At 40.2% G+C, this 14,537-nt stretch overlaps 1 protein-coding gene and 1 pseudogene across 1 annotated transcript; one reads left to right on the top strand and one right to left on the bottom strand.

Moving 5' to 3' along the window:
• Window positions 1-5,575: 5,575 nt before the first annotated feature.
• LOC138176068 (activator of 90 kDa heat shock protein ATPase homolog 1 pseudogene) lies at window positions 5,576-7,599 on the bottom strand (annotated as a pseudogene).
• A 94-nt stretch (window positions 7,600-7,693) lies between these two features.
• On the top strand, window positions 7,694-13,122 carry LOC138176104 (elongator complex protein 5-like). The gene has a single exon (XM_069106850.1). The coding sequence runs from the start codon at window positions 7,877-7,879 to the stop codon at window positions 8,744-8,746; it is 870 nt and encodes a 289-aa protein (XP_068962951.1). The 5' UTR covers window positions 7,694-7,876; the 3' UTR covers window positions 8,747-13,122.
• The last annotated feature ends 1,415 nt before the right edge of the window (window positions 13,123-14,537 follow it).

The following is a 14,537-nucleotide window of genomic DNA, read 5'->3' as shown; positions in this document are numbered from 1 at the left end:
AAGCAATAAATCCAGTAGTCTCAGATATCTTGGGGTGGGGGGGCAGGAAACCTATGGCCTTGAGGCCACATGTGGCTATCTAGGTCCTCAAGTGCAGCCCTTTGAATACAAACCCACCCACGCCCAAATGCACAAAGTGAATGACAAGTAAGGAGAACTAGAGATCCAAATATAAAAAGACAAAATTGATCACCCAGTTTGTCATTGAGACTTAATGGGATAAGACTTAGGACTAGAATATTTCTCTGGAAGGTTATACCTTATTCAAAAGGGACAGTATAGGGAAAATAGGAGAGAGTATAACATTGTAAAATAAGAAAATATACTCATATGAGAAAGTAAGCATGATGAAGAGCATTTGGGTGAAGATAAATGGAGGCAGAAGATGTAATTAAGATTGGCATCAAAGATGATTTCAACAGGAAGAGGGAGTAAATTAGGAGTTCAGGAAACAGCTCACAAAACTGGCACAAGGGAATGTTGTAGTAGTGATGAGGGACTCAAATTATCTGGACATCTGCTAAAGTTCTCTCTTTTCCAAAAGCAGATCATCGAATAATGCATTGGCTTCCTTCATTGATAATTTCATCCTTTAAAAGCTGGAAATGAAGAGGGGAACTGCTCTTCTAGATTTCTTCTAACCAACCAGGAGGAACTTTTTTTTTGGTTGTTTAGTTGTTTTCAGTTGTATCCAACTCTTTGTGACCCCATTTGAGGTTTTCTTGTCAAAGATATTGGAGTGATTTACCATTTCTTTCTCTAAATCATTTTACAAATGAGAAAACTGAGGCAAACTGGGTTAAGTGACTTACCCAGCGTCACACAGCGAGTAGGTGTCTGAGGCTGCATTTGACCCACAGAAGATGAGACTTTCTGATTCCAGGCCCAGCACTCTATTCACTGTGCCACCTAAAAACACTTACTACTGTATACTGAAGGTCAAAATTACGGGAGCAACCATTTCATCCTAAAATTTGTGATAGAGGAGAGGAAAACTAATTTGACATGCATTTGACTTTTGGGTACTAGATTTCACAGGGTTCAGAGGAACACTACAGAGGATCCCATGATGAAAAATTCTGTGAAGATAACTTTAAATAAAATAAAATTCTAAAGATATCAAGAGCAAACAAGTCTGTAAAGCAATAAAAGGACAGAGAGTAGGAATATGTTTAAAGAGACTAATATGGATGCTCAGGAAATTAACTTGTCTATCAGTTTAGGGTTCTTTTGTTATTTTTCTTTTAAGATATCAACAAGGCAGAAATTAAAAGTAGTGGGGGGATGATACAAAAGGCCTGTAAAAATCATATGAAAAGGGGCCACCAGGTAGCACAGCGAGTAAGAGCACCGGCTCCAGTGTCGGGATGACATGTGGATCGAATGTGGGCTCAGACACTTATTACCCACCTGTAAGGGTTATGGGATTTAAAGATCTCCCATGCCCCATGGACGTGCTGACATAGCAGAGCAAGAGAAAGTGAAAAGCCGAGCTAACAGTCCTGCGGTTGGCAGTTGGCGGCAGTTGCCTTTTTTTTTTTTTACCCACCCAGAAACACCTGGCCATGTAACCTTGAGCAAGTCACTTAACCCCAATTGCTTAGGTGGCCAGGTGGCTCAGCGAGTAAGAGCACCGGCTCCAGTGTTGGGATGACATGTGGATCGAATCTGGGCTCAGATACTTAACACCACACCCAGAAATAACTGGTCGTGTAACCTTGAGCAAGTTACTTAACCCCAATTGCTTTAAAAAAAAAAAATCATATGAAAAGTGCCAAAGCTCAGAAAGATCTGAGGCTGACAAACAAATCTAAGGACAACAAAAAAGACTTTTAAAATAATTTTTAAAATGTATTGTCAAAGAAAAAGAAGAGACTCGAAAACAGTGTAAGATTGCAGTTATGTGTGGAAAAGACGATAGTAACTGATTTTGGAAAGAAGCTGCTTAACTCTTTCTTGGTTTCTTTTTTCTCTGCAAAGAAGAATAATCTTTGGACTAGAAAGGAAAGCAAAATGATGAATAAGAAATTGCATCCAAGATAAGTAGGGAAAGAATGAGAGGGAATCTGGCTGCTCTACACTTATTATATTCATATATGTTCAACTCATCAGACTCAGATGAACTATATCCTTGGGTACTATACCTTTCTTTGGATCCCCAAAATTTAGTACAATGATGTGGAACATGATAAATTCTTATTGACTGAGCTGTGGTCAATGACCTTTTAGAAACAAAAAAGTATGGAAGAAGTACCAAAGGCCTAAAGACCAAAAAGGTCCCTCTTTTGGGAAAAAAATAAAGAATAGGGTCTGGAACTTTAGGTCAGCGAGTTTGACTTTAATTTCTGCTTAGAGATGATTAATAAATATCTAGAAAAGGAAGTGGTGATCACAAAAACTGTCATGACCTCATTTCATATTCAATAATTATTTATTAAAATAATCAATAAGTATTTATTAAAAATGCCTATGTGCTGATCAGTGTGCAAGGACAGAAGATATACACACAAGAAACAATCTCTGCTGAAAAGCTGACTTTTTAATGGGAAATAAAGTACTCATATAAACGCCATAAAGTGAATAAACACCAATGTATATCATATAAACAAAGTAAAGTACTAGACAGTACCGTATTTTCTATTTTTAAACAAGTTTACTAGACTTGATGATCAAGAGAATGCTATAATTTATTGGAAAGGCTTTTTAAAGTTTTGAGGCCTTTTGCTTTTACATTAGTCATTTCCTTTTATTGCCCCACCACCAGCCCCACTGAATCCTTCCTTAGAGGCAGGTAAGTATTACAGTGGATAGAATGCTGACTCTGGTATCAGGAAAACCTGAGTTCAAATTCCACTTCAGACCCTTCTCAGCTAGGTGACCCTGGGCAAGTCACTTAACCTCAGTTTCTTCAACTATAAAATAGGGAGAATAATAGCACCTACCACCTCCCAAGGTTGTGAAGATCAAATGTAATATTTGTAAAGTGCTTAGCAAAGTGACTGGCACATAATAGGTGCTTAATAAATGTTCCTTTCATTCCTTGTAACATAACCCTCCCTTGGAGAACTATAATGAAAGAACCTTTTTCATTATCCATGAAGACTTGCTTAATTGGCAGCTGAGCCAGAACTCCAGAGATATACTATGTAGCAAAGGCTGTCCCCATCATTTAGCATGGGGGTGTCATTTTGTGGCTTGGAGGTAGAATAGTCATCTCCAGCCTCTTCTCCCTCTGAGGTTTCTCCAAGAGAAACTTTCTTCCTTCCAGGAGAAGAAGCAGGAGATTGGGGCCAGGAGCTTGGCCACTCTTTTCTCCTCAGAGAGGGAGGATGCTTGGGCTAGAATTATATCTGCTGTCTTGAATATTATTGTTCTAGGGGATATGATTTTCAGACTTAAGCTAAATTTCTGATTGCTAGTCATTAATGTGGGGAGGAAAGAAAGACCTCACACACCCAAAGTTTATATACAAGGCTTGATACTCCCCGCTACATACACACAATAAATACCAGTTCCACAGTGAACATAGAGAAGGCAGGAAAGAAACCCATTTATCCATGTGTGATAGTAATGGCAATTAAAGATTCCCCTGTATTGGCTTGGTTTTCAAATTGATTGTGTTAAAACACAGAGCTTGTTAATCCCACCTGTGGGATGGACTTGTTGATGTGAAAAGAGAGTCCTGAACTGGGAGGAGCCAGTGACGTAGATTTGGAGAGACAAGAGAGAGGCAGAAGAACTTTTTGGAAGCAGCACCTCGTGGAGGCAGAGAGAGAGACTGAGAAGGATTGCTGGGGGACACTTTGAATCGCCCTGGACTTTTGAGACCTGCCCCCTGAGCTGCCAAGGACTGAGGAGACATGGCTGTTTTGCTGGTACTTTGTCTGTCTGTTTTGATGTTGTTTTGCCAGATTTGTCCACTGGTGAAAGACAGTCCTGTTGTTGAAGAAGTCCTGGAACCTGGCTTTTGGTTAAGAAGCCCTGAGACTGTCCTGCAGACAGAGAATGAATACTGTCCACTGGTGAAGGGCAATGCTGTTGTTGCAGGGGTCTGGGAACCTTTCTGTTGGTTCAGAAGCCCTGAAGAAGGATTTTCTTGTTGTATGTTTACAGAAATCCTGGGAGAGGGTTTTGCTAATGTTTTCAGGGGTTCTAGGACTGTTCTACAGACAGAGGATGAATTAATGAAGGGACTGGCAATGTATCTTATGGACTTGCTAAGCCTTGTCTCCCCAGGAACTAAGATTGCTGAGAACTTGCCTCGTGTGAAGATGAAGAAAAGACCTCCATTTGGGTATTAAGTGCTGTGCTTAAACTTGATGTAACTCTGGGGTAGATTCAATTGTGATCCAGGGGTGGGGAACTTTTGATCTTTTTGGGTTCTATGGTTGAACAAGTGAATGTACTTTACTTATGTTTGGAAACTAATCTCCATTTGAGAAGAGGGGCTTTGTGGTGCACTAAATGAAGGTACAGCCTAGGGGTGGAGTAGTATTTAGAACAGGGACTTTGTAATTGTTTGAATGAATGTAAGGTCCTGGGGTGGGGTAGTACTTGGAGATTATTTAATCATCCTTAGTAAATGCTGTATTTTGAATGATGTCATGTTTTGATCTTCTCTGTTCTTATTTTGTCACTGAATAAAATGGAGAGCACCTATGCTGGTATTTTGAACCTTGGGAAGTTGCCTTTCCTTGGCATTACATTACACCATGTCTCTAGCAAAACAGAAATCAGAGAAAGTATACATATAAGAATATATACCCAGAAAACAAAGTGTGAACAAGTCTCCCACTGGAAGTGAGGTAACTAAGTTCAACTAACTGAGGGTCCTAGATCTCACCCAAGGGGAAGTTTCCCAAAGTCTCTAGTGTTGACATAGGGACATGATGGAAACTAACAGCTCCTTTCTTGTTGGCTTCTTCTCAAGAGTTTTTTCCTTCAGCAACTTAAAGTAGGGTTGGCATTTTCCATCTTTTTTGAAGTTGAAAGCTAGAAATACCCAAAGCAACTTCATGCAGGTGTAGGACATTGCTATCCACTAATGAGGAGAGAATTCCATACCTACAGGCTTTCAGACTCAGCTTACAACTAAAAGGGCAATCTTGGCCTCTCCTTTCTGCTGAGCTCCCAGTAGTCAATAGGAGGCAGGAAGGAGACGGCTTCCCCACAAGCACATAAGGCAACAAATATGTTTGGGATCGGGTCACCTCTTTTTTTCTGCCTTCTTTCCTTTGGTTCAGGACCTTGTGAGATCTCAAAGACATTAAGTATCTTTCCTCTTCCCAGCAACAGCTATCAGAGCAGTTGCAGAAGAGCAAAGGAAGTAACAGGACTAGCCAGGAAGTATCACCCAGAGAGAAAGAAACCACAGGGAAGAGAAAGATCCCACTTGGTTAACTGGAGGGGAAATGCAAAATAGTCAATAGTCAGTTGTTTCAAAGTAGCAGTAGTAGTTGTTGCTGTTGTTCTTGTAGCACTTAAGTTTACAAAGTCCTTTATAAATATTCTCTTTTTATCCTAATGACAAACCCTGAGACCTTTTTTAAAGTTATGTTTATTTAGCATACATATACATAAAAGATAATTTACTGTCTGACCTGCCCAGCAGAAAACATGCATAAACCCATGGTATATGAATAGGGAGGGGAGCTAGGTCCCACGATAGTGGTTGCAATGGTGCAGTTCTGCCAATCACAGCTGCAGGACAGTAGAGAGCTGGACAGAGCTACTGGGTGGGCCATAGTTCTGTATTAGTTAACATCAGAATAAGTGTGCACCAAAGCCAAAGGTCTGTTTGATGCTCTCAAAATAATACCACTGCCAGCCCTGCTTTGTCTGTTCCTCCTTATGGGATGCCTTCGCTCTCCATAAGAAGTTCTGTCTCTCTATCTTTGCCAATAAAGGTCAAGGCAATAGTAGTAAACCCATCAGGCCAAGATTTAAACCTCCATTTCATCACAATCTTTTTTTCAGGGACCAGATCTAAGAACTCCCAAGTGACACTGTCATCCAGTAAGTGAAACTTTCCACCCTTTCCTGCTTCTAACAAAGGCAGAAGCATGGGTTAAGGTCTGAAACCATCTTCTGAGAGACAAACACCCTAAAGACCTCCTTTGGTGATGAGTGTCCTCCTTGCAGGTGATAATCTTCACTCAAACAGTTTTAGGATGACTTGCCAAAGTACCAGGTTTGACTTTGGACTCTTCAGCTTTTGCCAGCAGCTGGGAGGCTAGATCAAGAGAAGGTAAAATCTTGCCCTCTGTGAATTCTGTTTTAAGAATCCTAATATAAGTTTCTACTGCGTCCTCAGATCTTTCGTGACACCTTGCTTCATTAAGGCCAAGAGGGTTGTGTCAGATTCAACTTTGGCAAGGCTCACAACAATCTCTACTTGACTGACATTATTTTCATCTGACAAGTTGGGAATCTCTACATGTCCCTTGTATTTCACTGCTGACTTAGAAATACTTGTCCAGTTCGGTTTGATGGTCTACTTATAGAAGATGAGTTTGCCTTTGTGACTGTTGATTGATGCCTCTCCATCAGCTTATCAGTGGACCAGTTTGAAACATCCCTTTCAGTCCAGTGCCAGTTATTGACATTAGTGGCATCTGTCTGCTCCTCCATGATTTAATGTGGATCATCCTTGTTTTATTATTATACCCATTTTACAGATAAGGAAACTAAGATTGACATTTGCCCAGGGCTACACAGCTAGTACTGAAACTGATCTTCTATTATGTAAGTGTGGTCAACAAAACGCCTTTCCCAGTTTGGGGCTCCTTTTTCTATTTCTGAAAATTAGCACTCTCGACAGTATTCTTACACAAGGCCATGCCAATTTATTCTATATATTCATTCCTCATTACATGCTCTTCCTTTGTTGCATATGCTTCTTTTTTCTTAGTTGCTTGATTTCTCTGTACATCCACTTCAGACTTTTTCTTCATCGGAATTGTTTCCCTTTGTGTTTTCGGAATTTCATTTTTGAGAATTTCAGTCCTCCAACTTTCCATTCCTCTCCTGCAATTGAATAACTACTATTTTATTGCTCTAACATTTTATTACTCCATCCGTATTTTAATAAGTACTAGCATTTACGTAGCTCTTTCAGGTTTTCCAAGTGCTTTTATTCTCCAGGTAACCTTGGGGGTAGCTATTATCTCCATTTTTACAGATGAGGAAACTAAGGCACACAGAAGTTGAAGTGAGCTGCCCAGAGGCACACAGCTAAAGCCACATTAGAACTCAGATCTCCCAGTCTCCAGGTCCAGCGTCCTATCCACTGCGCCATCTGGCGGCCTCCTCTTTCCTGTGCTTACTAAGATGATTGCGGAGCACAACAAAGGTATCCTTGATGAAAGTATGAGAAAGCCAAGGACTTGCGAAAGGTAGAGGGAGTAGTCCGGCGCATGCGCTCACGCAATCACAACAGTCCCTAATGGCTATTTACGCCTTTCCAGGAAACCTAAGCGGATGCACCTTCCCCCACTCTTTCTTAAAGAAGGAAGGGGTGCTCTCCTCGAAAGGCCATACCAGGCTGGTATTAACTTCCCACCCGGACCTGGGAGGTGGCTTGAGGATCGACCTTCAGTTTCTCCCTTTGAGTCTCTTTCCAGCCCTAACTCCCACCCCACACAAGCCGCGGGACCCGGAGGCGCGCCTTCCCCAAGCCCCGCCTCCCGCACGGAGGAAGACCGATGACGTCACAGTGCGCGACCTGAAGAGGCCTTCGGGACCCGCAGGGGTGGAAGAAGGTCCCGCCGCGGTGGATCCGAACTCAAGCCCCGTTACGCCATCAGTGCGCGCCTCCTGGAGCCGCGTGTGGGGCCGGGCTTGTCCAGACTGACGGGAAGGAGAGCCGGGAGGAAAGATGCTGCAGCTGCTCGGCAGCCGCGGCGACTTGGTGCTGCTGCGAGACTCGGTGGAGTGGGAGGGCCGGAGCCTGCTGAAGGCTTTGATTCGGGAGGTCGCCCTGAAAGGGGAGCAAGTGCAAGTCCTGGGCTGCGAGGTAAGCGAGGAAGCATTCAGGGAAGGCTTGGACTCTGATACCAACCGCCGGCTTGTTTACCATGATGTCTTCAGAGACCCCCAGGGCTGGGCCGGGAACGGGGGACCCCTGGGAGCCCTAAGAGCATGCTTGAAGGGAGCAGACCCCGGCCAGTGCACCCTCGCCGTGGACTCCCTCAGCTGGCTGCTGCTCCACGTCCCCTGCAGTGCCCTCTGCCAGGCTCTGAGAGCCCTGGGCCGTGGCAGCGCCCACCCCGGACAGGTCCGTGTGCTTGGCCTGTTGCATGAGGACATACATGGCCCGGGACCCTTGGGCGCCTTGGGGAGTCTGGCCCAGCTCCAGGTGACTGTGGGCGGGGCCTTGGGCTGCACCACCGCTAGAGTGATCCATCCTAAGCCCAGACATCGCCCGATCGAGCAGACCCATTGGTTCTCCATCCTGCCCAACTTAAGCCTGCAGTTCCACAGGGAACCCCCTTTGGAGGCCCAGCTCCAGCGCAGACCCCCCTCACCCACGATGGACGCCATGGCAGACCTGACCTTTAACGTGCACTTGTCCAAGAAAGAAAGAGAGGCCCGGGATACACTGGCCCTGCCCTTCCATTTCAGTTCTGAAAAGCAGCAGTCCTTGCTTCATCCTGCTCTAGCCTCTTCCACTAGCCAAATATTTTATGAGCCTGATGCTGACGACTACCTGGACCAGGAAGACCCAGACAATGACCTGGATATCTGATGATAATGGGACACCTAGCTCTGGCATTGGCTTAGAGCCTCCTGATGTACTGCCCTGATATCTCAACTTGAAAGTTATGGTTTAAAGGCAATGTGTAAACCAAAAATTGATACAGTCAGAATTGCCTTTGAAAATACAGTTGTAACTGGGAAAGGACTAGGATCTCTTTTTTTTTTAAAGCAGTGTATCAGAGAGCAGATGGTGCAGAAGTGGTTGCTGTAGAAATAATTGAATATAAATTTTATTTTTCACTATACTCAGAGTAACTGGTCTTCTCAAATCAGGAAGAAAACAGATAAACATTTAGCTGGTAAAGAAAACTGACGGTTAGGGGGAAAAACTGCTGAAGGGGCTTTACACATAAGTATGATTATATTAAAGATGGACCACACCACAGTGTGAACTGTTTCACCAGGAAATGCAAGGGGACAGTTCATCAGGAGCCTTCTAGCTAAGCAGAAGTTCTAGAAAGGGTAACTAATGAGGCTACCCTTCTCATTAGCTCTACCAGCCTCAAGATTATGAGTAAAATCAGGAGATTCTAGAATCACTCCAAATCATGTGCTCATTGTGCCACTGAATGGAGTAACAGGTTTCACCTCTGTTATTTGAATAATTTTTTCTACTCCCTTTTTAATAATTGTCCAACAAGTGCAATTGAATTAATTTAAGATTAAAAAATAAAAGTGGGGTTGAGTTTGACTAAATTTGGAAGAGAGAATCAAAGGAGGGGTAGGAGCACTTTTCATTGTGAATGGAAAGATTAAAACCATTAATGGAGAGAAGGCAGAGCTGCTCAGATTTTATTTTGAATCTGTTTTCTCTGCTAAAGAGAATAATCTTTGGAATGTAAAGGGCAGGGGGGTGGAGAGGGGCAGGTATCAGAAGTGAGTTTCTGTCCAGGTTAAGTGTGATGGTGGTTATTAGAGAAGCCCTCAGATGCCAGTCACCCATGCTCTGGCTAGGGCACATCCAGCATGCTTTCTGGCCTCTTCTAGTGGCCCCATAATTAGTCACTTCTGATGACACATGAAGCCTTGGTCTCTTGCTCAGGAGTGTGCTGGAACAAAAGTTCCTAGTTGGTCCCCTAAGTCTCTGTGACAGGTGGAAAAGGGAGCGTAGCTGTGCCAAGTCAGGCCACTGAGCCAACCCACCTTAGTAGACTTGAAGAAGACTGACTGCCTTCTTGCTCATTCTCTTCCTGATGGTCAAGTATGTCAGGACTCTTCAAGCTTTACCTTAGGCTTTCAGTGATGGTACAGACAATTGCTCTCCCCTTCCCCCAACAATTTTGGCAGCTGCTCACACATGGCAGTGAGAACATGTACTGTCTAGGTAAGACTGAGATTAAATCACCATGACCTAGCTTCCTCTTCTTTGTGTTTCTTATCCTGAGCAGAGGTCACCAAACATTAATCCTAAAATGCATAATTCCTAACCTTGGCAGCAACCTTGTGAGCACAAGAATCTGTGATTTCCAGAATCAGTACAGTTTGCCCAGTGGAAAGTACTTGCTGTTTGGGCAGTATTTCTTAGAAGGAAAGATAACCACTGGACAAGAAGAACCTGACTTGCTAGAAAATACAGACCTTGAGTGAGCTGAGCAGACAGTGTAGATCTGAAGTGAAAGTGCTCAGGGATTCCACGAGTTTCTGAGGAGCCTTTGCCTTGTGGGAGAAAATAAAAATTATGAGTTACTGTATAGTGTTTAAATATTTGTCAGTGTGTGCTTTCAGGTCTTGTTTTAAACATTTCTTTTGTGATAAAAAGGAAATAGCCATCCTATATTTTTAGTATATTATACATTTTTTAATATAAGATCTACTTTATAAACTGAATGTCTTTCTATAAGGGATCTTACTAATTATTTTGGGGCAGCCCCTAAACATTAGCCAAACCAAAGATTTGAGAGATGTGCCCCTGACAGGGCCTTGAAATGGAGGTGTAATGAGCCAGAGAGTGTAAGAGAGCTTGGTCCCATTGCTGGAAAGGTTCCTATACTTGTGCTGTTGTTCCTTGCATAGGTAATGAATAATAAGAACATGTAGCTGTTTGGTGTATTTGAGGCACCAGACCAAGATGAACTACATTCTAACTGTGAAATCTGATTAGTAAACCAATATCAATTATCTTTTAAAGATTTTGAAGAATCTTCCCAGTTTTTAATCAGCCAACAAACATTTGTTAAGTGGCTACTATGTGTCAGGCACTGTGCTAAGCAGTGAACCTTTTGATAGCAGATTGTTTCATGCACTATTGGATATTGTTATTTTGTCAATCATTTTTCCTTAATTGTTTTTATTTCTTAACAAGGGAGAGAAATAGAGTAACAGGAAATGTCTAGATTCTAAAACAAAAGGTATTAACAAAACAAAATGAATAAAGATTATGGAGGATGGGAAAGATACAAAAAAACTTGAAAATTTTAGTGTTGAAACTTTTGAAACATCTGAGCAGGAATACTAAAGAATGTGTGTGTGTTAGCAAATTAAAACAAGTTACCTCCTCACACCCATCAAATTGGCAAATGTGACACAAAAGAAAAATATAAATGTTGGAGGGGATATGGGAACACTGGTACACTAAATGCACTGTTGGTGGAGTTGTGAACTGATCTAGTCCTTCTGGAGAGGAATTTGGAAGTATGTCCCAAAGGGCTGTAAAACTGCATAGTACCCTTTGATCAACAATACCACTATTAGATCTATAGCCTAACAAAAGGGAAAAGAACCTATGTGTACAAAAATATTTATAGCAGTTCTTTTTGTGGTGACTAAGAACTGGAAATTAAGGGGATGCTTATTCGTATCAAATGGGGAATGGCTAAACATGTTGTAATATATAATTATAATAGAATATTATTGTGCTGTAAGAAATGACAAGCAAGATGCTTCAGAAAAACCTGGAAAGAGTTACATGAACTGATACAAACTGGAGTGAGTGGAACCAGGAGAACATTGTACACAGTAATAGCAATATTGTATGATCAAGAACTGTGAATAACTTAGCTATTCTCAGCAATACAGTGATCCAAGACAAGCCCAAGAGACTCATGATGAAAAATATCCACCTCCAGATCAAGAACTGATGTCATCTGAATACAAATCACTTGTTGTTTGCTTTTCCTTGCTCAAAATGACATATGGAAATGTTTTACGTGATTGTACATCCATAACATCAGATTGCTTACCACCTCAGGGAGGAGGAAAAGGAAGGGATAGAATTTGGAACTCAAAACATAAGAATGATGAATGTTATAAATTGGTTTTACATGTAATTGGGGAAAAATATTATTTTAAAAATCAAAAATACATGGGAAAATGTGTGTGAGTGTGAGAGAGAGCACCACATGGCACCTTTATAGAAACAGCATGTGCTAGGGGCTAGAGAAAATTAAAAAAAAATTTTTTTTAAAGCAATACTAAATGCCATCTTTTCCAGTGTAATGCAATAAATAATAGTGCAGAGAATACAAGAAAAAATACAAACCTAAATGGTGACTTACTGTTATGACATACTGAATAGTGTATCAGAGAACAAATCTTAGAAATGGTGAAAAGAGAATGATGTTAATGAGACATACCAAAATTTGTAGGATATAGCTATAGAAACATCTGGGAGCATAGATCAACAAAATTTAAAAAAAAAAAAAAGACGCAATTAGAAAAATCCAAAGGAATAAAAAAAAAGGGGATATTGAAAATTAGAGGAAAAACAGACAATAAAATTAATGAAACTAAAACCCAGTTCTTAAAAGAAAACTAGCAAAATTAATAAACCTGAAGTTAACCTGAACAAAAATAAGATTACCAAAGTACAACATTCAGACAAAATCATAAGACAGAGTAATTTAAAAGGATTATCAGAAAATACCATATACCTTTGTGTGCCAGCAGAGCTATGAATTTAAAAGAAATGGAAGTTTATCTAAAAATATTTATAATATTCATATCAGCATATGGCTGTGATGGGAATACTATTGTGCTATGAGAAATGAGGGAGGTGATTTCAGAAAAACATGGCAAGACCTATATGAACTGATGCAAAATGAAGTAGAATCAGTAGATCACTGTGCACAGTAAACAACAATATTGAAACAATTTTAGCAATGTAGCAGGATGTAAAGTAAACCCATATAAATCATCAGCATTTCTATATATCACCAACAAAACCCTACAAGAAGAGAAAGTAAGAGATATCTCATTTAAAATAACTCTAGACAGTATAAAATATCTGGGAGTATACCTGCCAAAATAAACCCATACACTATATGAACAAAATTTATACAAATAAAATCATATTTAAATAATTGGAGAAGTATTAATTGTTCATGGGTAGGCAGGGCCAATAAAATAAAAATGAAAATTTTACCTGAACTATATATGCAATGCCATCCTAATTAAATTACCAAAAAATTATTTTACCAAGTTAGAAAAAAATAGTAACAGAATTCATTTGGAAGAACAAAAGGTCAAGAATATCAAAGGGACTAATGAAAAAAAAGGCGTAAAGGAGGTTTAGCAGTAGCAGATCTTAAACTATCATAAGGCAGTAATTATCAAAACTGTCTGGTACTGACTAAGAAATAGATCAGCAGAAGAGTAAACATACAATTTAGAGCAGCATCTGACTATAGTAATCTTGTGTTTGACAAGTGTAAAGACTTAAGTTTTTTGAGATAAGAATTCATTATTTGGTAAAAATTGTTGGGAAAACTGGAAAGCAGTCTGGTAGAAATTGGGCATAGAGCAATATATTACACCATTTGCCAAGATAAGATCAAAATGGATACATGACCTAGATATAAAAGGAGATATTACAAGAAAATTTGAGGAAAATGGAATATATTACCTATTGGATTTACGGATAGGCAAACAATTTATGAATAAACAAGAGATAGAGAGCATTGTGAGGTGTAAAATGGACAGTTTTGATCACATTAAAAAGCTTTTGTACAAATTTAAAAATGTAGCCAAGATCAGAAGAAAAACAGAAAATATAGGTAATTTCTCAGATAAAGTCTCATATCTCAAATATACAAAGAACTTTGTCAAATCTTTTAAAATATGAGTCATTCCCTAGTTGATAAATGATCAATGGACATGAACAGGCAATTTTCTGATGAAGAAATCAAAACAATTTATAGTCATGAAAAAATGTTCTAAATCATTATTGATTAGAGAAATGCAAATTAAAACAACCTTGAGATATCATTTTACACCTAATCAGATTGGCTAAATGGTAGGAGGGGAAAATGACAAATGGTAGAGGGGATGTGAAAAAATTGGCACATTAATTCATTCTTGGTGGAACTGAACTAATCCAGTTATATTAGAGAGCAATCAGGAATTAATACCCAAAGAGTTATTAAACTATCTTATACCCTTTGACCCAGCAATACCACTACTAAGTCTGTTTCCCAAGATGATCTGGGGAAAAGGAACAGAACCCACATGTTCTAAAATAAGTATGGCAGCTCTTTTTGCAGTGGCAAAGAACTAGAAATTTGGCAAATGACTATCAGTTGGGGAATCGCTAAACAAGTTGTGCTACGTGATTGTGATGGACTTACTGCTGTGCTGTAAGAAACACATGTTTGTACCTCATGGTAGCCATCTCTAGGGTGGAAGGAAGGGAGGGAAGGAAAAAAGGAAAGTTACATGATAACTTTATTATGTATTTAAAAGGAAAAGCAAGTTGCACTTAAAGAGATTTGCAGTTTCATGTGCAATCCTCTTTTTCTTTTCTACTTTGTAATGGAAATGCTTATTTTTTTCTTAAGTTCAGAATA

The sequence above is a fragment of the Petaurus breviceps genome, unplaced genomic scaffold (genome assembly GCF_028583685.1).
Source record: "Petaurus breviceps papuanus isolate PSGF00001 unplaced genomic scaffold, PetGlider_PUasm1.0 81, whole genome shotgun sequence".
In the NCBI taxonomy this organism is placed as follows: Eukaryota; Metazoa; Chordata; class Mammalia; order Diprotodontia; family Petauridae; genus Petaurus; species Petaurus breviceps.
Note: the sequence above shows the minus strand (reverse complement) of the source record. Positions and strands in the feature narration are given on the sequence as shown.